The following is a 25748-nucleotide window of genomic DNA, read 5'->3' on the forward strand; positions in this document are numbered from 1 at the left end:
TCTGCAGCTACCACAGTGACTTTTATTTGTGAAGCTCCCAGGCACAGCCTAGACACACAATACAAAGGAAAGCAGGAGGTGGCCACAGAGCCACCAAGGGAAGTCACAGGGCAGCTCCTACCCAGCTCAGTCCCCACTACACAGGTTCTCTCCTGCCTCAGAAAACCCTCAAAGAGCAGCCTGATGTGTAGCTCAGGCATTAGGGGACCTGCCCTTCCCTTCCCAGGATGAAGAACAGATCTGGGCCAGCCAAGGTGCTTCCTCTGGGTATAAGAGCCAGGGCACCCCAGGCAATTCGTACTCCTGGGCTATTTGGGGTTGGCCCCTGGGTCCTTTCGACCATATGGCTGAGACCAGAGTTTTACGTTCTGATGACAGCCCCACCTCTGACAGTTCCTTAGATACGGTGGAGACAGCAGGACACAGTAACTTCCCAGGCTTTGGTGGGACAGAAAGGCAGAGTAGGCAGGACAGCCAACAGGGCCTATGGCTAAGTGGGTGGAAGTTTAATAAGAGCAGCTTCCGGCCCTTTCCCCTGGGTGTCAGCCCCACAGTGGACCTGCGTTAGTCCAGACAGGAAGTACATACCTCCACACACCACACTGACACACGTACTCAAGGGACCAACATGACAGGAGACAAAGACCCTCCCCTGCCTCTGGTCAAAGTCCTATCCAATGGAGACGTTGGCTGAGCTCAATCCATCCAAGTCCCCTTATTCACTGGTTCAGGGTAAGGGCCGAGAAGAAGCTGGTTTTAAGCTTAGATCTTGTACAGTGTCTGCAGCAGATTGTGGCGAGCAAAGGAGCAGATTTCCAGTGCGCCATTGGGCCTGTGAGAAGACAGCGCAGTGAGTGCAAGGATAGCTCAGGGGGTGTTGGGGGAGGCGATGTGTCAGACTCTGCAAGAACAATGTGAGTAACTCTGGCCTTTACACAGGGGTACACGGGGGCTGGGACGGGACTCTTTTTTTTTTTTTTTTTTTTTTTGGTTTTTCGAGACAGGGTTTCTCTGTGGCTTTGGAGCCTGTCCTGGAACTAGCTCTTGTAGACCAGGCTGGTCTCGAACTCACAGAGATCCACCTACCTCTGCCTCCCAAGTGCTGGGATTAAAGGCGTGCGCCACCACCGCCCGGCTGGGACGGGACTCTTGAGGACGCATGTGCCCTGACCAGTCAAGGAGTCTTTCTCAGGCAAGAATGGGCAGAACAATGAGGCCACACTTACTTTGTCACAAATGCCAACAGCAGGGGTACAAGGGTTTTGGGGAAGTAATCCTGTTGCACCATGTGGTTCAGCACCATCAGGGGGCCATACAGACTCGGGATGGCCTTGATTTTGTCTTCACTCTGCAAATAAAAGTGTGTGAGCTCCAGTCACCTGTGAGACCCTACTGAGAGTGTCGTAGGGGAAGCTGCTTTCTCCGGGCCTGTCACTCCTCGAAGCCTCACCTTGAGCAGACCCATGTGGATGAGCAGTCTGGTGAGGAAGGTGTTGGAATTGAAAGACGAGGAGCTGAAGGCCTTCTTCATGAGGGCATCTACAGGGGCAGAAATGGAGCGTGGCAGGATGCACGCAGGAGAGGGTTAGATATAAGTCAAGGGTATCCGAGCCCCTAAGTTCTGCCCTGTCAAGGGGTAGACATGGGAGGGACGACAGGTATAGTAGATGGGTGGGGGTGCCAGCACCAATGGGAGACTCAGTTTACCAGCTGCAATGCCTTCTCCACTTGGCCCCTTATAAAATGGGTGTGGCGACAGTACCCATTCTGTTGACCTTGCACGTGGGGCCAGGGGCCATGGAAACCACCAGGGAAGGTTTTGGGTATCAGGCAAGAAAAGGAGACTGATGGGACTGTGCAAAAGAATTTAGGTCTCTTGCATCTTTAGAAGTTCATGATTCCTGGAGAGCAGCATAGAGCTGCTTCCTCGCTAGCCTCCCCACCAGTGAACAGCCCCCTACCCAGAATACCACAGCCTAAGAGGCATGTGTTTCTGCTCCCTTTTTCTTGCCAGGAGCTAGCCCTTCCCTGGGACTTCTGGTCAAACCTGACACACCTGGAGGCTCTAATGGCTGTGACAAAGTGTAAGGTGACGAGGGCTGAAGATTAGCAGAGTCCAGGAAAGCTTGTGAAGGTGACCACATGTGCAAAGTCTCCCACGGGGCACAAAGGCTGCAGACTGGACTATCAGGCTTTTTGACTATCTGCCCTGGCCACTCTTAGACCAAGTTCTATACAACAGACACACAGAACACAGGACAGCATCTGGGTCTACCCTCCCCACCCAGCTCACGTTACCGACGGCATCCAGCACTGCTGTCTTCACTGAGGCTTCGTCCCTGTACACAGATGCTACCTTCAGGAAGGCTGAGACAACCTTCTCAGGGTCGGAGGTATCAGTCTGAAGACAGAGGTAATGGCTGGTTAGGGGCCACAGCCCCTTGGCTCCAACTTGGTGGAAAGTAACTGCAAAAGGCCCTGGCAATATTTGAGACCCTGGGGAGCAAGGACTTGATTTGTCCCAAATTATTCCCTAGAGTCTGGTGAAAACCTGGTGCACAACAGGTATGAGCAGCAAATTAAGTAAATGAGTTCCATCCATTGTCTTCAGGGAAAGGCCACCATCATCTTACTCTAACACTAGAAAGGAAAGGCCACTATCATAATCGAACACCAAAAATCAGCCAGAGGAAGCCAGTATTCACACAGGAAGGCTTGGTTCTCTTCTGTCAACAATGAAGAAATGTAGAAAAAGCCAATTTTCAAAACTAGTAGCCCCAGTTTCAAGTGTGGGATCCACTCACTAGAAGCTCTTGAGAACTCTGAGCCAAGAAAATGCTGAACAGCATGGAATGAAAATGTTCATACCAAATAATCTCATTTGTCATGAAGGTAATATCACAGAAGTTTTCTGGCTGCTGTCAATTGAGCTCCAATCTTTTTATTGTTTGTTTTTGTTTTGTTCTTCAGGACAGGGTTTCTCTGTAGCTTTGGAGCCTGTCCTGGAACTCACTCTGTAGACCAGGCTGGTCTTGAACTCACAGAGATACACCTGTCTCTGCCTCCCGAGTGTGGGATTAAAGGTGTGCACCATCACCACCCGGCTCAGTTTTCTTCAGTATACTATAAGAGTGGAGCTGGCAAGACAGTTCCACAGATAAGGGAACTTGCCACCATGCCTGAACACCTGAGTCTGATTCTTTGGTAGGAGAGAACCAACTTCTGTAAGCTGTCCTCTGACCTCCACACACATACAAAATAAAATGGATTTTTAAAAATTTATTGACAGGGTCCCACTATGTATCTCCAGCTGGTCTTGAACTCACAGAAGACCACCTGCCTCCCAAGGCTGAATTTACAGGTGTGTGCGACTATGTCTGACAAAATGTAATGCTTTTAACAACTAGGAGGACATACAATGTCAGGGGCTACTCTTCCCTGAATGACCATCTCATGAGCTACACAGATGCCCTGGGAAAGGGGATGTGCTCTAGAAAGAGCTAGACAAGCAGAAGCCCATGGAACATGATGAGGGCATACACAAGTGTGAGACTGGGGAAAAAGTCAGATTCCTTAACTCTAGTTTCTGCTGGGACATGGCAGGCAGGGATCCTTATGACAGACACACTGTATGTAGTTCACTGACAAATCTAAGAGAGGGATGCGGAGGTCCTGGAGCCTGGAGAGCTCTTACCTGCTGGACTATCAGCACGGAGACCTTGGGACCAAGGCGCAGCAGCTTCTCTGGGGAGGGGAATGACAGGAAGGTGGAGAGGTCTGTGGGAGGCGGGGAGGACAGCACGGGAGCTGGCTCCTGAGAAACAGGTGACACGGGCTCTGTAGACTCCTCCACCCGGTTGTGCCCATTCCCACTCCAGTAACACCATTTCTCTAGCCAGTTCTAGAATTAGCTCTCCCTCACAGGACCCTAGGCATATGGGTTCTACAGGTGCTGATCCAGATGTTCCTGGGGACAAGATACTGTCGCCGTAGCACTCCAGCTGGAGCTTTGCTATGTGAATAAGGCCAGTGCCTGGGTCAGTGCTGCCAACAAGTACCAGGTGCCCAGGGAAACCCAACCCTGAGAGGCACTTTGTCAGTTAACTGCGCCCAGAGCCCAGAAAAGCAGCCCTGATCTGCAGGGGTACGGGCAGTCAGATGGCTCCACCCAGACTCTCTGGGAGTTTTATTTTGGAACCTATGAGATATAAACAAATCACCAGTGGGCTCAGGCAAGAAACTCAAGTCTTTCTCAGCCTCAGTGACAATCTCTAGACTGTTCCTAGGAGGCTGTTGCGGGATATTTCTACACCGTGGGAAGGGAAGGTATATTTGCTGAGATTAGTGTAATAAAAACCTGAACAACCAATAGCTAGGGAGGAGGTATAGGCGGGATTTCTGGGGAGAGATGAATCTAGGCATGTGAGACGCCAGTAGACACAGAGAAGCAGGGTGGCCATACATGACAAAGCACAGATTAATAGAAGTGGGTTAATTCAAGTTATAAAAGCTAGTTAAAAACAAGCCTAGGGGCTGGAGAGATGGCTCAGAGGTTAAGAGCACCACCTGCTCTTCCAGAGGTCCTGAGTTCAATTCCCAGCAACCACATGGTGGCTCACAACCATCTGTAATGAGATCTGGCGCCCTCCTCTGGCGTGTGGGCATACAGGGAGGCAGAATGTTGTATACATAATAAATAAATCTTTAAAAAAAAAAAAAAAAACAAGCCTAAGCTAAGAGCATGCTCTTATAATTAAGTCCCCATGTCATTATTTGAGAACTGGCTGTAGGGAAAGAGAAGACTTGGTACAGAAGCCACCAAGATAACCTAGTGGTGGAGAGGAGAAAGACTTTGTACCACGTAGCCCAAAACTTTTCAGCAATCCTCCTATATCATTCTTCAAAGTGCTGGGATTACAGGCATGAGTCATGTTCAGCTATGCTTTTTTTGTATTCAATAAATAAATCTATGCAAAGTACTATGTGTTGTAAACACAGCACACATGTACACTTGCATTCTGGTAAAACACTCAGACATATACAAAAAGATCTCACCCCTGGAATGATTTTCTGAGAACCGTGCTTGCTATCCATTTGGTGCTTGTAGCTATTAGACTTTTAAATAGCTATATCCCAACAGGCTTTCAGGGGCCCAGGACTCTGATCCCAGCAACAAACTCACCCCGCTGTTAGGGTCCGTAATCTTCCGTGAGGGTGTAGCTGACTCCTCTCCTTGCCCTCGCTGCTGCGGCTCTTCCTCTTCGTCTTCCTCCTCCTCTTCGTCCTCATCTTCCTCCTCCTCGTCATCATCCTCTTCTCCCTCCTCATCTTCCTCCTCCTCATCCTCTCCCTCATCATCACTGCAGAAAGAAGCCAGCTAGAACCCAGCAGCCCATGTGGACTCGGAGCCTATGGACTCTGGCCAGGCCCAGGAGCACTGTTCATTGGATGGCACTCAAGGACCAGAGTGTCATTTGTTTTTCATTGCCAAGGGATGCTTCCCATGTAACAGACACAGAACAATCAGAAATGGTCTCTGTCCCAGAGCAGCCTCAGGTTCTGGGGTCGTGCCGTCTGCATCTCATGTGACCACAGGATGATATGACATTCTAGCTCTCTGGAGATTTGTTCTACACTTGAGTCCCCAGTCCTGAAAACACCTAAGTGTCTGACACGTGAATGAAGCCTGTGACAGAGGCACAGGAGATGCTGCTGCGAAAATGACCCCACTGCTGCCCACCTCAGCATCTCCCTCTTGGCTCAACCACTTCTACTCCTATCAGCCACTGAGAACTGAACCCATCCCCTTCAGTGCCTGAGCCTCCCACATCTCCATGTGCTGCTTCTGCTAACACATCTGCTGGGAGTGATAGCACACATCTTTAATCCCAGCGACTGGAAGGCAGAGGTAGGGTCATGGAGCGAAACCCTGTCTCAAAAAAATAAAAAAAAAACTGCGAGTGGGGCTAGAGAGATGCCCGAGTGGTTAAGAGCAATGGTTGCTCTTGCAGAATACTGAAGTTCAATTCCCAGCACCCACACAGTGGCTCACAGTTGCCTGTAATTCCTCTCCTGGGAGAGATGATGCAGGTCTATAAGGGGGTCCTCCTTAATCCCTGTGGTCCTTTGCTGAAGACACAAAAGTTCTTCATCGTTTCCTCTCCAACACCTAGTCCAAGGTGCCAGCTACCAGACTAGCAGACAGAGAAACTAAGCGGAAGTAAGTGAAGAGCAAGCCTGACCCCTGGTCCCAGGAGCCACTTTCCCAGAGCTCCCTACCTGAGGGATGCCAGCACCTTGGCCATATTGAAGCTGTCCAGCACTTCCTGAAGTTGCTCACAGCCCTCCTCTCCCAGCGCATTGCCTGATCCAGGAAGGAGAGCAAAGTCAGGGAGGACAGTGCTGGAGCCAGCTGAGCCGAGGCCAACCGCCCACCACCGCAGCCTACTTACCATTGAGGTCCAGCTTTTCTAGCTCAGCCTTATCAGCCACAGCCTCAGCAACAACCAGGGCAGCATCTCTCTTGATTTCACAAAACGACAGGTTCAGTTCCTAGAGAGAGGGGTAGAGAGGTATACCATGCCTGGTCCAGGAAACAAGCCTTACTCTCTCCAGCTGCCCCACGAGCAGTAGAAGCAGGCTTGGCCTCCCAGCTTGGGCATAGGGGTATGAAGAAAAATAAAAACAATATTATGAACCCAGGGCAAAGTACCTGAGGTGTTTACACAAAAGGGAAATGACTGGGACCTGACCCAGGCCCACAGTCCTTCACACCAGACCCTTTATGCCTCATATCCTACCACCCTAGGGAAACCCTTGGCACGGGGCAGCCTAGACCCTGAAAGGAAGAGGGCAGGGGAGAAGTTAGTACCTTCAGCTTGGGCAGGCCCCCACGGACAGCATCTGCAATGGCAACGGCCCCCTTAGAGCGCACGAGACAGTCCCCGAAATTGATCACCTCCACTTGCCGCAAGGTCTTCAGGGTCTGACAGGACGAAGCAAGGGTCTAACTGAGGTGGGGCTATCAGTCATACGTGGGTCTGACCATCTAACCATACACCACACTACTCCCGTGTTATGGACAGATTTCTTACCGGAGCATGAATGAAATCGAATTGCATCCCATCAGGTAAAATCCTCCATGGTTCCTACTTACAGAGCTGGCAACACTACAAGGTCTCAAATCCCTTCCCCCCTTCATTATTCCCAACATCCCTTGGGCCTCCTTTATTTCACATTAGGACCAGCTGAGGAAGGCTCCCGTTAGTCTGTAGACCGCTCATTCTGTTAATCACTGTGCCGGAACCACTCACCCCCACTGCTTGTCAGCTTACCAGGCTTTATCCTTAGCCAGAAAAAGCAAGCTACCACAGGAGCCAGCCTAAAGTCCAATTTGACCTTTTACTGATGCCAACACCTGCATTCGTGATGCAACTCCATGGGCCCCACCAACCCAGAGGCCATAGCTCTGAGGTAGCTACCACTGTGCTCAGAGCCTACACAAAACTGCTCAGCAGCTCCTTTCCTTATAGAAGAATCTCCCTGAAGTAGGGACCCTGCTTGCCAAAGCTCCACCTGGCGCAAACTGGGCACAGACAAAGGGCTCAACATACAAGCACTGAATGCACCAACAATGAAACAGATAGGGCCAAACAACTTCTTCCTTTGCAGCTTGAACAGAACCAGCACTGGCTCCCAAGGACCCAGAGATCACTCAGCAGGGATTTGTAATACACAATCTTGCTCTATGCAAATGGGAGGGGCCGTGAGGTATTTGAACATGGGAGGGCGGAAGGGTAGGGGCAGAGCCATGCTTGCCAATGAGCCTCCTGAGGCCCACGTGGCCCCTGCCACACTCGCCTCACCTCAGCCATGGCCACTGCACCCTTTTCAGTGAAGGTGTTGTCATTCAGGTTGATGACTCGCAGCAGGGGGTTGATGGAGAAGGCCTGGGCCAGGGCTGTGACCCCAGGGTGGTTAATTCCATTCTGTGGCATGTGAACTTCTTCCAGAGTCCCGATGATCTGCAGGGTAGAAGAGAGTTGGCAGTGTGGCCCGATGCCATAGTGACACACAGCAGAGTAATAAGGGAGATGCCACCAGCATCAGGCAAGGGCTGTCTGGGTTCCCAGGGCACAGATCTTAAAGCAAAGTTTTGGACATAGTCACATCAGATCACATTAGAGCCACAGAGAAGTCATCACTGCAGGGCTGAAAGGGCTTTTTAAGGCATGTTTTTAAATGAAAGTACTGAGGTCTGTTAAGTCCAAACAAATACTCAATATCCCTACTGTTCTTAGTTCCCAGTACTAGCTCCATCATCTTCAAACACCCTCCTTTCTCAATTAGGAAAGAAGGCAGAGTCGTAGGAAGAAGCGCCAAGGCAAATGGAAGACACCTTGTCTGGATAGGACAGCCTTTGCCCATGGGGTAGCACTGTCTGTCCCCAGCCCAGCACCACCAGCCCGAACGGGAAAGATTCAGGTGTAGGAAAGGGAGGTTTTTACTCTATTTTGGTTTACGGTTCTGAGTCATTGTTGAAGAGCGAGCAGGCCTGCTGCATCGCCTCCACAGTTAGGAGAGAGCAAACACCCTCGCTGCTTGTTCTTGGTCAGCCGTTTCTCTTCACTCACAGTCCAGGACACAGCCTGTAAACGGTGCTGCCCACATTCAGACCCACACAGACACATCCGCAGGCCAACCTGATCTAGACTAAATCCACTAAGACTCTCTTGCCTGGGGCTGGAGAAATGGACCAGGTCTGGTTCTCAGCATCCACAGTTAGGCCTCACTGGGTACTAGTGGCACAAACACACACATGCAGCTGAAACACTCACACAAAATAAAAATAAAGACCCTGGAGAAATAGCTCAGTGGTTATACACAGAAAGCTCTTGGAGAGGACCTGAGTTCAGTTTCTAGCATCCATGTTGGGTAGCTCACAACTGTCTGTAACTCCAAAGTCGGGGCGAGCCAATGCCTCTGGCCTCTGTGGGTGCCTGCACTCTCATGCACAAACCCACATATAGATTTACACATAATAAAACTCTCTTCTCATGTAATTCTTCTAAGGTTACATCAAGCTGATAATAAAAACTTGCACACTTGGGAAGACTGGATCCTTCCAGCCAGGACAAGAAGTCTGTGTCCTCAGAGCCCCAGTCGGTCCTGTCACTGAGACAGTACCTCGTTAGTCCCAAACTTACAAGGAGAGGCCCTGTCTTCAGGCAGACTAAGCACTTCAAAGAGACGGTCTAGCACTGTCTCAAGAGCATGAAGTCTGGGTTTAAAACCCAGCGCCCACAATATCCAAATGTGAGCTCAGTCAAGTATTTGCCTTGCTATTTTGTGAAGAACCGAGTTCAGTCCCTAGGATCCACATGAAGATGTCAGCCTGGTGGTGGAAGGGCAGAGACAGGAGATTCCCAGGGCTCGCGATCAGTCCCTCTAGCCAAATTCCTGAGCGTGAGTAAATGAGACCCTGCCCCGGGAGCTGAACCGCATACTTGAGGATGACACCCGAGTCTGTTCTCTGACACACACACACACACACACACACCAAAGAAAGGAAACCAAAACAACCAAAAGGTGCGTGTGGATTTGAATCACCATGGCAAGGTGCTCCTACTTCCCAGTTTCCCATCTCTATTGAAAGACAACACAGACTGGGGTGGGATTCCATGGATGGAGCAAGAACCCCATTCTAAGCAGATTTGAGACTGAAGGTTGCAGGCCACTGGAAGGGTCTGCGGATAGCAAGTAGCCCCCTTCCAGCCCAGAACTCCCTGTCAGGGCCATTCCCACTGGGGTGGATGAGGAGGCCTTACTGGCAGCTCCCAGGCAGGGTCATCAGGGCTGCTGTTTTGGCAGTTTGGTTAGTGCTGGTGAAATTCTGTCCGTTGGGAAAGAAGGGAATGGAGACCCAAGTTTCCAGGCCTGGTTGGGGCAGATTCAGTCCTCACAGTGTCCCAGAACATGGGAACAGGAGACAGAGTTGGTAAAGAGTGCTGCAGGGACCAGTGAGATGGTGCAGTGGGGAAAGACCCGAGTTCAACCTCTGAAACTCACGTAAGTGGAAGGAGAGAATCAATTCCGCCAAGTCACCCTCTGACCTCGACATCTGCACCATGGCACGGGCACCCACACACACCCACAATAAACACATTTTTGAAAAATAAGCCAGGGGTAGTGGTGCATTAACCCCAGCACTCAGGAGACAAGCCTGGGCTACAGAGTACAGAGAGATACCCCATCTCAACTGAACATAACAAAACAGAAGCTTGTCAACCTGTTATGACCCCTCTGTGTCTGGCACAGCAGGGTATGAATGACTCACCCCAAAAGCTTCTGCCAATGCAGTGGCTCCATCATTCTCCAGGCGGTTTCTGCCAGCCACAAAGACTTTCAGGGCCAGGGGCTTGCCTTGGGCACTGGACTTGCGGTGACACTCAGTCAGAGCTGCTGCCAGGATCTACAGGGAAAGGCATGGGAGTTGTGTGCCGATCTTGGCCAGGCCCTCACTCCAGTGAAACACACCTCCTCCGTGGTGGATCCAGGGGTGGATCCCAGGACAGACACTGCGAAAGCACAGTGGACCCAGCACTTCACAGTTTACGTAGATCTTCTATACTTTCTGGTGTTTGTATACTTGGTGCAGGGGTCCCGGCAGGTAGACACAAAGGGAGCAGCTGGATTTTAAGCCAAGGGCAGTGTGGATTCCCAGATATTTCAGGGTTCTCCTGGGTTAAAACTGTCATGAGTTCAACCTTCCAGAATGAGAAGCCAGGATCTTTTAATGAGACAGGGTCTCATTATGTAGCGGAGGCTGCTCTTGAATTCACATTGCTCTAATTCAGCCTTCCAAGATCCATCAACAGTCTTACATGTTGTCCAGGCTGGTGATCCTCCTGCCTTGACCTCCACAGTAATTAGACTACCAGCATGTGCTGCAACAATCAGCCTACGTAGGCGCTTCTCATGGTCACTAAACCAGAAGACTCTGACCACCACCCGGAACCTCAAGATCTCTCCCACATTATGGGAGCTTCCTGTCGGACCATGGTCCTCAATACCATCCAACAGAACTTATTGTGCTTAAGCAACTTTTATTTTACTTAAGAATAGCCACAGCGCCGGGCGGTGGTGGAGCACGCCTTTAATCCCAGCACTTGGGAGGCAGAGGCAGGCGGATCTCTGTGAGTTCGAGACCAGCCTGGTCTACAAGAGCTAGTTCCAGGACAGGCTCCAAAACCACAGAGAAACCCTGTCTCGAAAAACCAAAAAAAAAAAAAAAAAAAAAAAAGAATAGCCACAGCCACCCATGGTGGCGCACACCTTTTAATCCCAGCACTCAGAAGGCAGAGGCAGGCAGATCTCTGTGAGTTCGAGGTCAGCCTGGTCTACAGAGTGAGTTCCAGGACAGCCAGGGCTACACAGAGAAACACAACAAAACAAAATGAGGGGTAAAAAAAGGGCAAGTGGGGCAGGAAAAGAACCCCAAAGTGATAAAATGGATGATGTAAGTCATTTAAATATGCTAAACAGAAGATATAACTACTTTCTGGTTGGGGATTAGCTGAGTTGGTACAGTATTTATCTAGAATGTACAAAGTCATGGGTTTAATCCTCAACACACAAAAAAATGGGCAACATGCAGCATGCCTGCAATCCTAGCATTTAGGACAACATGCAGCATGCCTGTAATCCTAGCATTTAGGACAACATGCAGCATGCCTGCAATCCTAGCACTTAGGAGGTAGAAACTAAAGGACTTAAATTCAAGGTCACGCTCAACTAGATACTGAGTCTGAAGCAAGACTGTGCTACAAGATACCTTGTCTCAAAAACAAAATACAAATAAAAAACAGTTCCCTTTAAGCTCTTTCTAAGTTATTAGAACAGGGAAGAAGGCACCTAGGAAAGGACTGGAACCTGCCCCCTATTCTCCCTTTATAGAACAGGGCAGCCTCTACAGAGGCAGTCACTGTCTCCTTGACCTGGACAATTCAGTGCTCATTCTAGTTTCTTCCTTTCTGGGTGGGGCCTGTGGGGTAGAGACATACCTCTACAGTGTGTGCTAAACATGTGTTAAGCTCTAGGTTTAATCCTCCCTGCCACAATAAAGGAAGGAAATAAAAAAGAATGGCTCAAACTCTATACCTCCCCAAACTACCACTACCATGTGAATAACATATTCCATCCATCCAAACGTTTGTGAACTCAAATAGAAAAATGCAGGTAGCACCAGCAATGCCCACAGAGCATCTTCACAAATAAACCCACACCCGTCAGTGTTCTGTGACCCAGATGTGTCTGATAGAGCCTCAAAAAGAGAGGGAAACAAGAGGGCCAGTCTCCCTCACTGTATGGCTGATAGTAGCCACAGGGTGAACCTGGAGCAGCTCTGTCCAGGAATAAAAGAAAAGTGACTCTGCAGGAACAGTTTTCCCTATGGGCTCTTTCCTCTCCAGGGCTGTGCCAGCTGTTCTGAGTAACAAGAGGTTTGGTACAGGGATAGTCCCCAGCCCGAATTCTGCACAGCAAGCAGGTCAGAGCAGGTTATGCAGCAGCACTGCCTGTGTTGCCAAGGCAACCCAAGAACTTGGAATGGTTGCTTAGCAACCCAACCCTCTGGGCTCCTTTCCTCACTGGCTGCAGGCTGCTGTCTTTGAGGCACTGCTTTCTCCTCTGAAGTAAGGGACAACAGTCCCCCGTGGTGGGGCAAAGGGCTGGCACACAGTCCAGTGTGATGCAGGAAGATCATCCAGGGCTGTCAACCCACCTTGCCACCTCCAATGCCCATGCCACAGTTGTTAAGCTTGAGCTCATGCAGGGTGAAGCAGGCTGGGCTCTTGAGGAGGGCCTCGAAGCCTCGCACTCCATCAGGCCCAAATGCGTTGTCACTGAGGTCAAGTTCCACCAGCTGCGCTCCTGCAGTGATGAGCCCCTCCCCTAGTGAGATCTGGATGGAGAGAGAACTCAGTCAGCTTCTTAGACCCCTACCTAATGCCACTTCTGGGCCAGGCCCAAGAAAGTGAGAATATGGCACAGACAGTGGCTTAAAAATCATAGATTATTGTTGTTATTGTTGTGTGTTTGAGTCTAGGCACATGTGTACTGGAAAGAGAACAACTTCTGTGAGTTGGTTCTCTCCGTCTACTATGGTATTTATTACCTGAATACAGCTTGAACTCGGTGCACAAAGCAAGTACCTTTATCCACGGAGCCATCAGGCTGGCCCAGACACTGGCTTTTACAGTCGTTTCCATCACTATGTTCCTACACTAGAATGGGAGGGAGGGAGTGGTACCTGGGGATAGGAAAACCTAGGATGGCTCTCTGTACGAGAAGGCACTGAGTTCACTGAAGATGACAGCCAGTCAGTCAACACAGAAGGATTCCAGATAGCAGCAGAAACCACAGCAGGAATAAAGACGGGTGCCAGCCTAAGCTGGGGGTCTCCTGGACATGCAAGAAGGCCTCATAAACACCTCTAGTTTCAGGACTGTCTCAGCAGGATGCTGCTGGAAACCTGGGGGTGGAGCAGAAGACACCCCCAGTCCTGCCAGGAGAAGGGACCAGAGGAGGCTCTGCCAGAGGTGGGATGGGAGAAGAGGGTGGGCAAGTGGCCCAGAATAGCAGAATTCAAGAGGAAACACCGTGCCTTTCCCCATACCATGCACAAAGTTTCCTATTATCCTCTCACTCAACAAACAAAATGATGGCTGCCCTGCTAGCTGAAGATCTAGTCCCAGCCGACCTCTAGCCCTCTGGTGGCCACACTGTGCACTGCATCTACTTCTCCCTGGACCAGAACCATCTCGTGTCCCGTGTTCTCTTACTTACTTGGAATGTGGAGATAAGCCATGCCTTCAATGTCAAGCAAACTAAAGGCCACGTGAAGCTGCTCTATTCTCTGTTCCACCTGAAGAGTTCACTCAGCCTGCACTCTGAATCCCAGCCTGCTTATCATTCAATCCCCACCATCTCTCAGGAGCTGGTCCCCCACAGTAGACTCCTCTAAACCCTTTGAGAGACCCAGTATCTCTACTGTGGCTCTTTAGGAGGGAGGATGGGGTATAGGCTTTTCTAAAACTCCACTGCTGTGCTGTACTGAAGAGAAGCAGGCAGGACCAGGGCAGCCGGTCTAGCACCCTCTATCCCCAACACATTCATCCTGAGGTCTTGTGCTAGGCACACAGACCTAGACCTAGCTCACTGCCACCTGTACCCCTGCTAATCTCTCTCCCCTCTCTCTCTCAGGCTGAGAACTTGGCCCTAGAAATTGGAGCCACTATGAAGGATCACAACACTCAAGAGTGACAGGGAAAGGTGGAGCAGCCCTAAGAGACTGCATGCTGCAGTCTGGTGATGGAAGTGGGTCTTGTATTTATCTGTTGCTTTCATTGGTTAATTAATAAAGAAAACTGCTTGGCCCTGATAGGACAGAAAATTAGGTAGGCGGAGTAGACAGAACAGAATGCTGGGAGAAAGAAGCCGAGTCAGTGAGTCGCCATGATTCTCCCACTCCAGACAGACGCAGGTTAAGATCTTTCCTGGTAAGCCAGCTCATGGAGCTACACAGAATATTAGAAATGGGTTAGATCAATATGTAAGAGCTAGCCAATAAGAGGCTGGAACTAATGGGCCAGGCAGTGTTTAAAAGAATACAGTTTCCGTGTAATTATTTTGGGTGTAAAGCTAGCTGGGTGGCGGGACACAGCCCGCCGCGCCACACAACAGTCCGGGTCCTGAGGAACAGGTACTCTATATGCAGACTGAGGTCAAGAGGAAGCAGGTTCCTGGGGCACAGGAGAGGGTGGTCACAGCAGGAGGAGATTGGGAACGCCTACTTGAAGCAGCACCTCCTCCTATCACCTGTCGGGACACAGGGCAGGTGCTGAGCGTGCCTGGTTTTCACCTATGGGGTTAAGCAGACTCTCCAGAGAACGGAGGTATGAGGGGCATCTGACAGGGTTTCTGTGCCTGCAGGGAAGTACCACCTGGTCCTTACCAGAGCTGGTGGGATCTCGGACCGAAGCCTTCCGGTGAACATGTCACTCCAGTGGCATCGCTGTGCAGGAAAAAGGGAAGTGTTAGCTGGAGAACCCAGGAGCAGCCTCAAGTCTCACACCGCCTCCCTGAGAGCCTGGGCTCCCGAGAGGACTACAAGACGTCCTAGCTTTGCTTTTCTCAGCAGTGAATTGGGCCAATTCTGTCTGCAGCCCGAGGTACTTGGAGGCAAAGGGTAGTCTCTCTGGTCTGTCCCACCCTTTGGTGGGACACATGACAATTCTGAGTGACAGAAGAACACGAAAGTAAACAGGTCTTATGGAAAAGTAGCACCTCTTTTCAGGTCTTGTAACCACCTCCATTCGCAGCTTGTGGGTCCTACCTATCCCCATTGCTGGCTGACCACTTCCATCCACGGCTTGTGGTCCCCATTTTTTGCCTTTTTAGTTGTTTTCCAGACAAGAGTCTCACGAGGCCCAACCTAGCCTCAGATTATGTAACTGAAGTTGGCCTTGAATTCCTAATCCTCCTTCCCCAACCTCCCAAGTACCAGGACTTCAGGCTTACACCACAACATCCACCCACCTTACTTTTTAAGGGAGAACGAGACTCAGACTTAAAGCCCTTAGGTGGCAATAGTATCAAGCTAAAACTCACACTCTTCTATTTTCTTTTCTTTTGTATTACATCTGATGACTTTCTATTTAGAGAAACGGTACTTGCGTTCAAATACTTTAAAAGCTAGTTTAGGGGCTGGAGAGATGGTTTAGCATTTAAGAGTACTGGCTGCTCTTCCAAAAGACCCTGGTTCAGTTCTCAGCACCTACGTGGAGGCTCACAACCACAGATCCATAGGATCAGTCCCAAGAGATCCTATGTCCTCTTCTGCTAGGCCCCAGGAACATACATGGTGCACACACACACATGCAGGCAAAATAACCATACAAATTAAAAGTTTTGTTTTTTTTCTAAAATACATAGTGAAAACGATCAGATAAATGACACAAAGGTAGCAGCCATTTACAACCTGTTGCCAGAGTCATACCCCTAGCTCTGGCTGCTACAGGTTGAGTCTGGCAGAAGCACATGCTGGCTTCCTGTGGGGGACGGGACATTAACTGGGATTAGAAGACTCTTCCAGTTTGTCTTTCAAGGGTGCTACCTCTAAAACTCATAATGCTACCTGAAGATTGTCTCATTTCAGAAAAAAGACCAAAACCCTGTACTCTGGCATGACCAAAGAGAGAAGAATGATGTGGGAACCAGTCACCAGGACAAGGGGTCACCAGGCTCTGGACCTAGGCAGCAGCTGCCACAATGTGAGCAGATTCTTCTGCCTGTACTCTCACCTTCAGCTCCGACTTCTTCTCTAAGGCCTTGGCAATGACTTTGGCCGCTTCCACACCCACTGTGTTACCTTCCAGTCGTAGAGCCTCCAGGCCATCGAAGTCTTCAATCTCCTTAATCACATCTTTAGCTGTGGGAACAGAGCACCTTAGGCTTCGGCAGTTGAGAACCACTGGGACAGGAGCAACTCAGGAAGCACCAGAACTCATTTCCTTCAACGCTTTGAACCACATATTCCCAGAGACAGGAGAAGGGACAGGCTCCCTGCCTAGGTAGGAGCAGGGCTGTACAGACTATTCTTCACGTTCCAGCGAGCACAGCTATTCACTGTGGTTCAATCAGGTGGGCACGAGTGACATTATGAATAGTTTCTCTTTTGGTTTTGTGATTTTTAAAGATAGGGTCCCATGTAGCACAGTTAGGTTTTGAAGTTTACTATATAGCCAAGAATGACCTTGAAATTCTTCTCTTGCTGCCACGCCTGTGGCTAGAGCCTCCTCTACAGCTGTCCTGAGGACAACAGCTTTACAAGACTTGCTCCAAAAGGTGGCCCCTTCTAATATCAGGAGATTGGCCTTCTCAGATGCTGTTCAAGAAAACACTTACGCAAGCCATAAAAGCAGAAAGGGTGGGGCTAGAAAGATGGCTCGGTGGTTAAGAGCACTGACTGCTCTTCCAGAAGACCAGGGTTCAATTCTCAGCACCCACATGGTAGCTCACAACTGTCTGTGACTCCAGTTCCATGGGATCCAACACCATCACACAGACATATATGAAGGCAAAAACACCAAGGTGTATAAAATAAATAAATTTAAAAAAAAAAGCAGAAAGGGCAGGGCCAGGCCTGGTGACACACACCTTTAATCCCAGCACTCAGGAGGCAGTGGCAAGAGGATCTCCTTTTGTTCAAATCTCTAAAGATGCACACATTCTGCAGAGACCTAATATAATACTGATAAGGTAGGAAAATTGGCCACCTGAATTTCAAAGCCAAACTCAGGGCCTTTGTCTGCTTCCTGCATGGCTAGGCATCAAATCCAGGGCCTTGTACACCGGACCGCATCCTCAGCCCACAACTGCATTTTCACTCTACTTCCACTGCTGGGGACTACGGCCCTGGGGGAGTTACAGTATGTCCTTAGTCAGTTTTCAAGTCTGCAAGAGGGGATAAAGCCTTCTAAAGGGGAAAAAGAGTCACACATTATTAACTGTGTTTGTGTGAGTGCATACAAACGTAGAGGTCAGAGAACAACCTGCAGGGGTCAGGTCTCTCCTACCACATGGGTTCTAGCAACTGAACTCAAGCCATCAGTGTATAAAAGTGCCTTTAACCACTGAGCCATCTCTCTGGCCCAGCAAACAGCATTTTCAAGTCTGGGTTTATGAATGAAGCTCAGTGTCTGTTCGGAAGCACTGGAGCAGCAGCAGCATTTCCACACCCCACCCCTCCCCGGAGAGGAGGGCCAAGGAGTTCAAGGCCATTCTCTGCTACACTGCCAGCTGGAGGCCAGCCTGGGTACAGAGTTCCAACACAGTCAAGGCGGACATGGAGAAACCAAGTCTCAGACAGATCTAGTGGTGAGTGCCTTTAATCTCAGCACTCAAGAGGCAGCAGGATCTTTATGAGTTCAAGGCTAGCCTCGGCTACTTAGTGAGACCCTGCCTTAACAAACAAAATACCCACAACAAACTAATAAGGAATCAAAACATACAAAGCAGGTGAAGTTGAGGGGTTGGGTATCCATGGAGGAAACTGTTAATTTCAAGCTACTATGACTTTGTTAGAGATCCTCACCCTCCCAAAGGTCACAAAAGCCCCAGGAGCAGAGGAGTTAAGTTTAGACAGTCTGACAAGTCCAAACCAGTTTCCCTGGTTGGGCCAGAACTCCAAGAGGCCTCATAAGGTCTAAAGGCAGAGACCTTCATTTCTAGGCAGCAAGGGATTCAGGGTTGTCTGCTGCCTAAGCCTTGGTCGTGAACAAGAAGATAGGAAAGCAACCTTTTCCCTCTGCCAGTAATGCCTGGTTACAAGGACTGGAATTTCCCATGAGGGCCCAACCCTACTCTTGCATTAAGAAACTCCCCCAGGGCCTCGGCCATAAGGAAGACAGCTGACCTGGGATGGTGAGGGTAAAGGGGGACAGGGGACTGGACCTGAAGGCAGGGGCTAGACTAAATGGACAAGTTTGAGACTAGTCTGGTCTATACATTGATAAGACCTTGTCAAAAAGAAGAATACACAGACACACACACACACACACAGACCAACAGAAAACTTGTTAGAATGGACCAATAATGACATTGACATCACCTCCCAAGACTGCCAGGACAAACGATATGATAAAGATAGGGTGGCTCAGAAAGCCTGAGACCGGCACCCCCCCACCGAGACACACACACACACACACACACGGAGCTAGCCCAGGAACTTACCATCTTCAGCAGTATTCAGTTTGAGACTCTTGCCCTTGAAACTCAGCTGTCCCCCGGCCACCTGGGTTTTGGCCAGGGTCTCTGCCAGTTGGGCAATATCTTCAGAGGCCATGCTGGCGACAAAGGTGGGCTGCTCTAGAGATCTGCAAACTGAAGACAGAAACTGCATTTTAAAAAAGAATCTTAAAAAAATTTAAAAACAGAAAGAAAAAAGAATCTCGGGTCTCTGCTCCCACCCGTTCCAGAGCCGCATCTACTTGTGCAGCGCCAGCCTTGTCCCTAAGACATGATAGTGAAGGTCCTGGATACCAGAGCTTCCTTCATGTCTGACAAAGTGGATGTTGTTGCCTTCACTGACCTCAACTACCTGGTCTACATGTTCCAGTGTGACTCTACCCATGGCAAGTTCAAGGGCACAGCTGAGAACAAGAAAGGCCATCATCTTTTTCCACAAACGAAATTCCAACATCAAATGGGGTGGATGCTGGTGCCCAGTATGCTGTGGAGTCTACTGGGGACTCCACCACCATGGAGAGGGCCAGGGCCCACTAGGAGGGTGGGGCCAAAAGGGTCACCATCTCTGCCCCTTCTGCTGATGCCACCATGTTTGTGATGGCTCACTCAAGATTGTCAGCAATGCTTCCTGTACCACCAATTGTTTAGTCCCCCAGCCAAGGTCATTCATGACCACTTTGGCATTGTGGGAGGACTCATGGCCACAGTCAACACCATCATTGCCACCCAGAAGACTGTAGATGGCCTCTGAGACGCTATGTTGCGATGGCTATGGGGCTGCCCAGAATATCATCCCTGCATCAACTGAATAGGAAGTTCATTGGCATGGCCTTCCATGTTCCTACCTGCAATATGCCCATTGTGGATCTGACATGTTGCAACCAGGAGAAAGCTGCCAAATAGAATGATGACTTGATGCCAAGTTATCACCAAGAAAGTGGTGAAGCAGGTATCTAGGGGCTCACTAAAGGGCATCCTGTGCTACACTAAGGGCCAGGGGTGACGCCCACTCTTCCACCTTTGATGCTGGAGCTGGCACTGCTCTCAATGACAACATCGTAATATGGCTACAGCAGCAGGGTGGTTGACCTCACAGCCTACATGGCCTCCAAGACCAGACCACCCACCCCAGCAAAGACAGGAGAGCAAGGGAGAGGCCCTCAGCTGCTGAGGAGGGCTGCCCCATCTTAGCCCCTAACATTGAGCATGCCCCTCAGTTTCCATCCCAGACCCCCAGAAGATGGGGAGGGGCTTAGCGATCCCTATTCTCTTTAATTCTACCAATAAAGTTCATGGCATGCGTGCACACGCGCGCGCGCGCGCGCACACACAAAATCTAGTGAAGGGGAAGTTGAGAGACGACTCCTCAGTTAAGAGTACTTGCTGCTCTTATAGAGAACCTACATTTGATTCTCATTACCCACACTGGACAGCTCACAACCACGTGTTAGTTCAACTCCAGATCAGAGACCACATTCACATGCATCTACTCATGCTCACACAGACACATTACAAACTTGTCCTTTGATCTACACACACACACACACACACACACACACACACACAGTTACAGTGAATTAAAATCTTTAAAGAATTTTTTTAAAGGGGCAAGGGCAGCAGCTATCAAGCCAGGATCACCTAGACCATCAGAAAACAGATATTTACATTACGATTCATAAGAGTAGCAAAACTACAGTTATGAAGTAGCAATGAAAATAATTTTATGGCTGGGGGTCACCACAACATGAAGAGCTGTATTAAAGGGTTGCAACACTAGGAAGGTGAGAACCATGGGGCTAGGGAAATGGCTCAGTGCTGAAGAGGCTGCTTGCCCAGAGAAGTTGAGTTCGACTCCTGGCATCCATACAGTCGCTATGGCCTCTGTAGGCACTGTAGGTAAATGGTGCACACATATATGCAAGCAATATACCCAACCCATTAATAAATATATATCATACTGGAGAGATGGCTTAGCGGTCAAGAGCTCTGGCTGCTCTTCCAGAGATCCTGAGTTCAATTCCCAGCAGCCATATTGTGGCCCATAACTATCTGTAATGAGATCTGGTGCCCTCTTCTGGTCTGGCCTGCAGACATACATGTAGACAAAACACTATACATAATAAATCAATAAATCTTAAAAACAACAACAACAGGGGGCTGGAGAGATGGCTCAGAGGTTAAGAGCATTGCCTGCTCTTCCAGAGGTCTTGAGTTCAATTCCCAGCAACCACATGGTGGCTCACAACCATCTGTAATGGGGTCTTCTGGCCTTTAGTCATACACACAGACAGAATATTGTATACATAATAAATAAATAAATATATATATATTTAAAAAAACAACAACAACAACAACATATCAAGCAAGGCATATGCTAGGCACATGCCTTTAATCCCAGTACTTGGGAGGCAGAGCAGGTGAATCTCTGAGTTCAAGGTCAGCCTAGTCTACAGAGTGAGTTCCAGGATGGCCAGGGCTGCAGAGAAATCATGTCTCAAAATAAACAAATAAAGAAAGAAAGAAAGAAAGAAAGAAAGAAAGAAAGAAAGAAAGTTAAAAAAAATAAGTAAAAAAATAAGTAAGTATTCTGGGAAGCTTAAGGCCCTGGTTTTGATCCCTAGCATAACCCCAAAGTGTATGTGTGTGTGTGGGGGGGTGTCTCCTTAAGATCTCTGGTGTGTGTGAGCGGGGGTGGGGTGGGAGGGGTGCATTAGCCCTCTTCCTGTCATGGAGGACCCAAAAGCCCCAGAGAAATGAATATGGGATTAGAAGAACAGTATGGAAAGTGGCAGAGTCGTAACTTCTTAAAGTCCTCTCCAAACTGCCCCAGGAGGAGACACACCCAGTGCAGTCCCAAAGCAATGGGGGCTCCAGGAGTCACACACCTGCCTGGTCATCTTGGCAGCACTCTGTCTGAGGGTCCCGTTCCTCAAACAGGACATAGATGGCTATGGAATCCAGGTCATCCATCCCAAGGAATGGCCCACTGCCCATGCTGGCATGACTCGAGGTGGCACACAGGCTAAGGCATGTCTGGTTTCAAACCTGGCCAGGAGACTGCACACGCCACAGCAGCCTCTCAGAGATGCCTAGGAGACCAGAGGGACCTACATCACAAGGGCTGCCATCACAATAGAGTGTGTGTGGGGAACAGACTCAGCTTCTCCACTGTTTCAGAGGCACACACTGCACCCATCCAACAAGCAACCACTGCAGGGCACTAGCCCTGTGCTATCCTCTAATCCAGTCCCGACACGCAGATCCCAGGGGCTGAGGGCTCAGTCTACAAGGCTGTCCCCATGTGAGGTTGACATGAACCCCAGGGTGTTTACCCATGCTTCTGATCCACTGGCAATGAACTATGGTTGCCATGACCCTCCCCTTGGGGTCAATTAATTTGCTAGAACAGCTCACAGAACTCAGGGAAAACATACTATATCTACTGATTTATTATAAAGGATGTGTATGTGTCTGTGTTTGAGGGTGTGTATGTGTGTGTTAGGGTGGTACCCAAGACCTCTACCATCATACCTTCAAACCCCAACAAATGACTTAATTATTCATTCAGTTATTTATTTACTTAGAGATAGGGTCTCAATGTGTATCTCTGGCTGGCTCAAACTCAATCTATAGGCCAAGATAGTCTCAAAGTCACAAAGATCTACCTGATTTTGCCTCCCCAGTGCTGGGATTAAAGGTGTGCACCATCATGCCAGCAAACAAAGGATATATTTTTTTTTTTTTTTTGGTTTTTCGAGACAGGGTTTCTCTGTGGTTTTGGAGCCTGTCCTGGAACTAGCTCTTGTAGACCAGGCTGGCCTCGAACTCACAGAGATCCGCCTGCCTCTGCCTCCCGAGTGCTGGGATTAAAGGCGTGCGCCACCACCGCCCGGCACAAAGGATATTTTAAAGAGTACAAATGAGCAGTCAGATAAATACAAAGAATGCACAGGGAAGGTAAAAGAAAAGGAGCCAGAGCTTCATGTACTCGTAAGGCCTGCCATCCTCTGAGAATCTCAAGTTCAGGTGTCTGGAAGCTTTCTGAGCACTGTTTTTTTGGAGGTTAATAGACTTCGTTACATAAACATGATGGTTAAATCTTAGGTGTCGATAAATCTGAACTTGGGATACAGGGCAAGAGTCCCAACTCTGTAATTCTGTTTGGGTTTTCCTAATTACTACCTCCACCCATCCAAGCACTTCCAAAGGCACTGAGAGCCAGGAGTCAGCATGAGAGTACAAAGGCACGTCACTTTAGAATTTCAGGAGTTTTCTATGGCAGGAAGCAGAACTATAACCAAATACATATTTCATAATCTCACCACCAGCGACAAAGCTGCCCACAGCTGGGAGTTTAACAGATTGGCAGAATGGCAAGGTAAGGCTGGGGTATAGCTAAGAGAAGGGGACCTGTTTACCATGCAGAAGTCTGTAGGTTTAAGCTCCAGCACCACCTCGGAGAGTGAGGTACCAAGAGGATGTGGCAGGTACCAGGGTGAGGTGGTCCGAATAAGAATGGCCCCATAAGCTTATAAATTACAATCCTCTCTCTGCCTTCAGATCAGGTTGTTTCTCAGCTATTGCTTCAGCCCATTGGTGCCACTACGCTCCACAACATGATAATAATGGATCAAAGCTATGAAACTGTAAGTGAGCACCCCATTAAATGCTATTATTATTATTATTTATTGTAAGAGTAGTCTTGGGTCATGGTGTCACTTTACAGCAATAGAAAGCTGATTAAGACACAGGGAATAGTCAAGTCATTCTCTGAGTACCTTCTGAATGCTAGGCCACACGCACACAATGATCCTGCTACCCATAGCTCAGGGCAGGAGTCTCAGCAACGAACTAGGCCTCACCAACCTCCTGCTCCTCAGATATCCTGCCGCATACCAGGCTACCTCTGGGCTCAGTCTGCCTTCTTACTCCTGAGCACCCTGATTTATCTAGTTTATCAATAATCATAGACTAGGGCTGGAGAGATGGCTCAGAGGTTAAGAGCACCGACTTCTCTTCCAGAGGTCTTGAGTTCAATTCCCAGCACCCACATGGTGGCTCACAGCCATCTATGGTGGGATCTGATGTCCTCTTCTGACTAACATGGAGGCAGACCGCTATACACATAACAAAAAATAAATATTAAAAAGAATAAGCATAAATTACTACTCAGGATAAAACATCAGAACATTCAACAAAACACTGTATTCAGCATTACATACTGACACTGTTCCAAATACCAGGAGATTTGCAGTACATCACACTCTTTGAAGCTCACACTCTTAACAAAATCCTTTCGCATGTTAATGAAAAGGAACCTGGAAGTGAGGGAGGGGCAGTTCAGGGTAGAAGTCTCGCCTGGAATTTATGCCTTGGTTTCAATTTCTGTCACCACCAAAAAAATAAAGAACCACCAGGTGGTGGGTGCCCACCTATGATCTAGTACTTGGGAGACAAGGCAGGGGTTAGAGGCCATTCTCAGCTACTGAGGGAGTTGAGGCCAGTCTGGATTACGGGGAGACCCTGTCTAAAAATACAAAGAAAAAACCCACAGAACCAACTAGGAAAGGAAAGCCAAGAAGGTACTCTTGGGGTTTGTTGAAATTTTTTTTTCTTTTTTGGAGAAGTGGGAGGTTGCAATTTATAGTAGAATAATTAAAGGTGTTTTCTGTAAAGAAACTAAAGATACCACAGATCGAGCCACGCGAAAACCAAGGGAAGAGCATCCCTATAAAGGGAACAGAAAATGCACAGGCTTGTGGGAAAAGAGGAGGGACCTGCAAGGCCAGTGGGGCCATGGCTAGAGCAGAGAGACGAATATGGAAATGTTAGAAGAGAAATTAATTAAGGGCCTCAAACCGCTAAGGCTACTTTAAAGGTTGTGTAGCAGTATGAGGGTCCCTGGGGGATTTCTGCCAGATAAAACTGCATCAAGCTGCTTTGACAGGAACAGCGTCCCGGTAGAAAGCCTGACATTGTTTAGGCGCTCCTCAAAGAATGACAACACGAAGATGAGAAACTGTCACCTGTTACAGTTCTTAGATGGGGCAATAGGGTTAAAAATGTGGCGGTGGTGGTAAGGCTACAGGTGGAAAGGAGGCATTCTCAGTCCATGGGACTGGGACACACAGGGGCACACAGGCCCTCCCCCGTTCGCTTCAAAGGCTGACTAACCAAAGCACAGAGGGGCTGGAATTGATCTGTCCAAGGTCAGCAGCCAGCCTGCGAGGGAGCACACACAAACGGTCAATACACAAACGCCCTCTCCTCCTGGGCGGCCGCGTGGGAGGCGTCCTCAGGTGCACATCCATCCATCGACCCGGCAAAGCGTCAGCAGTGACTCATGCCAGGCTTCCCGCGCGGACGTGGGCTGACTTGGGTAGGCGGCGATGGGCGGCGGGGCCCCACCCGGAACACCAGGCGGCTCGCACCGCCTCCAGGTGAGATGGACGCCAACATGAGACGCCACCCCGGGAGGCAGCGCTACTGAAGGCAGTTGAGGAATGGGTCCTCTCGAGGCCTCAGTTTCCCCAAACGTGAAAGGGTCAGCGCTGCCCAGCGCCCCTCCCCACCACGCGGGGCCGGGGTGGGCGCCGCGAAGTCAAGGGTAGGCACGAGGCGATCGCTTCGCCCCACCCAGGCCCTGGTGGCCCAGGCAGGTGACAGAACAACACGAGGGCCCCGACTCACCGCAAACAGGCGGCGCCGCCGCGTGGGGCGACGGAACGCGCGTCGGTGCGGAGCGTCGGAGACGGCTCGAGAGCCCACGTGAGGGCCGGGCCGGTCACCGCGCCCCCGTACGACGGTCCCAGTGCGCAGTCCCGCCCGACTGTCCTCGCTGCAGTGGCTGCTCGTCCCGCTTGTGCACACCACCTGCTCCAGGATCTCCAGTGATGATGGCGGCGGAGGAGGATTTTTGAAAGCCGGCAGTTTCTTTCCTT

The 25748-nt window shown here is 49.6% G+C and overlaps 1 protein-coding gene and 1 non-coding gene across 3 annotated transcripts; both read right to left on the reverse strand.

The window, feature by feature from the left end:
* On the reverse strand, positions 1 to 25748 carry Rangap1 (Ran GTPase activating protein 1). 2 transcript variants are annotated; one of them, XM_057792122.1, is made up of 16 exons: positions 25498 to 25748; positions 18793 to 18942; positions 16362 to 16489; positions 15014 to 15073; positions 12782 to 12961; positions 10337 to 10471; positions 7866 to 8024; positions 6872 to 6985; positions 6453 to 6552; positions 6280 to 6364; positions 5183 to 5360; positions 3695 to 3814; positions 2299 to 2401; positions 1451 to 1539; positions 1227 to 1348; positions 1 to 832 (listed from the first exon to the last, which is right to left on the reverse strand). In XM_057792122.1, exons 2-16 carry the CDS (start codon positions 18902 to 18904, stop codon positions 763 to 765), a joined length of 1755 nt encoding a protein of 584 aa, XP_057648105.1. In that variant the 5' UTR covers positions 18905 to 18942; positions 25498 to 25748; the 3' UTR covers positions 1 to 762. The 2 variants fall into 2 exon arrangements, with proteins under 2 accessions (XP_057648105.1, XP_057648106.1); XM_057792123.1 differs by lacking the exon at positions 25498 to 25748 and adding an exon at positions 24982 to 25137.
* LOC130889267 (small nucleolar RNA SNORA55) lies at positions 8351 to 8488 on the reverse strand. The gene has a single exon (XR_009058534.1). It is a non-coding gene; the product is annotated as a small nucleolar RNA SNORA55 (small nucleolar RNA).

The sequence above is a fragment of the Chionomys nivalis genome, chromosome 17, assembly GCF_950005125.1.
Source record: "Chionomys nivalis chromosome 17, mChiNiv1.1, whole genome shotgun sequence".
Taxonomy (NCBI): Eukaryota; Metazoa; Chordata; class Mammalia; order Rodentia; family Cricetidae; genus Chionomys; species Chionomys nivalis.

What these genes read in the sequence shown, in the direction of transcription:
- Rangap1 (XM_057792122.1), bottom strand. Translation starts at nt 18,904, where the DNA reads ATGGCCTCTGAAGATATTGCCCAACTGGCAGAGACCCTGGCCAAAACC. An exon ending in CATTGGCAGAAGCTTTTGGG is followed by an intron (nt 8,025 to 10,336) that starts GTGAGTCATTCA and finishes TCTACCCTGCAG; the next exon opens with ATCATCGGGACTCTGGAAGA. An exon ending in GGGGCCTGCCCAAGCTGAAG is followed by an intron (nt 6,553 to 6,871) that starts GTACTAACTTCT and finishes CCCTCTCTCTAG; the next exon opens with GAACTGAACCTGTCGTTTTG.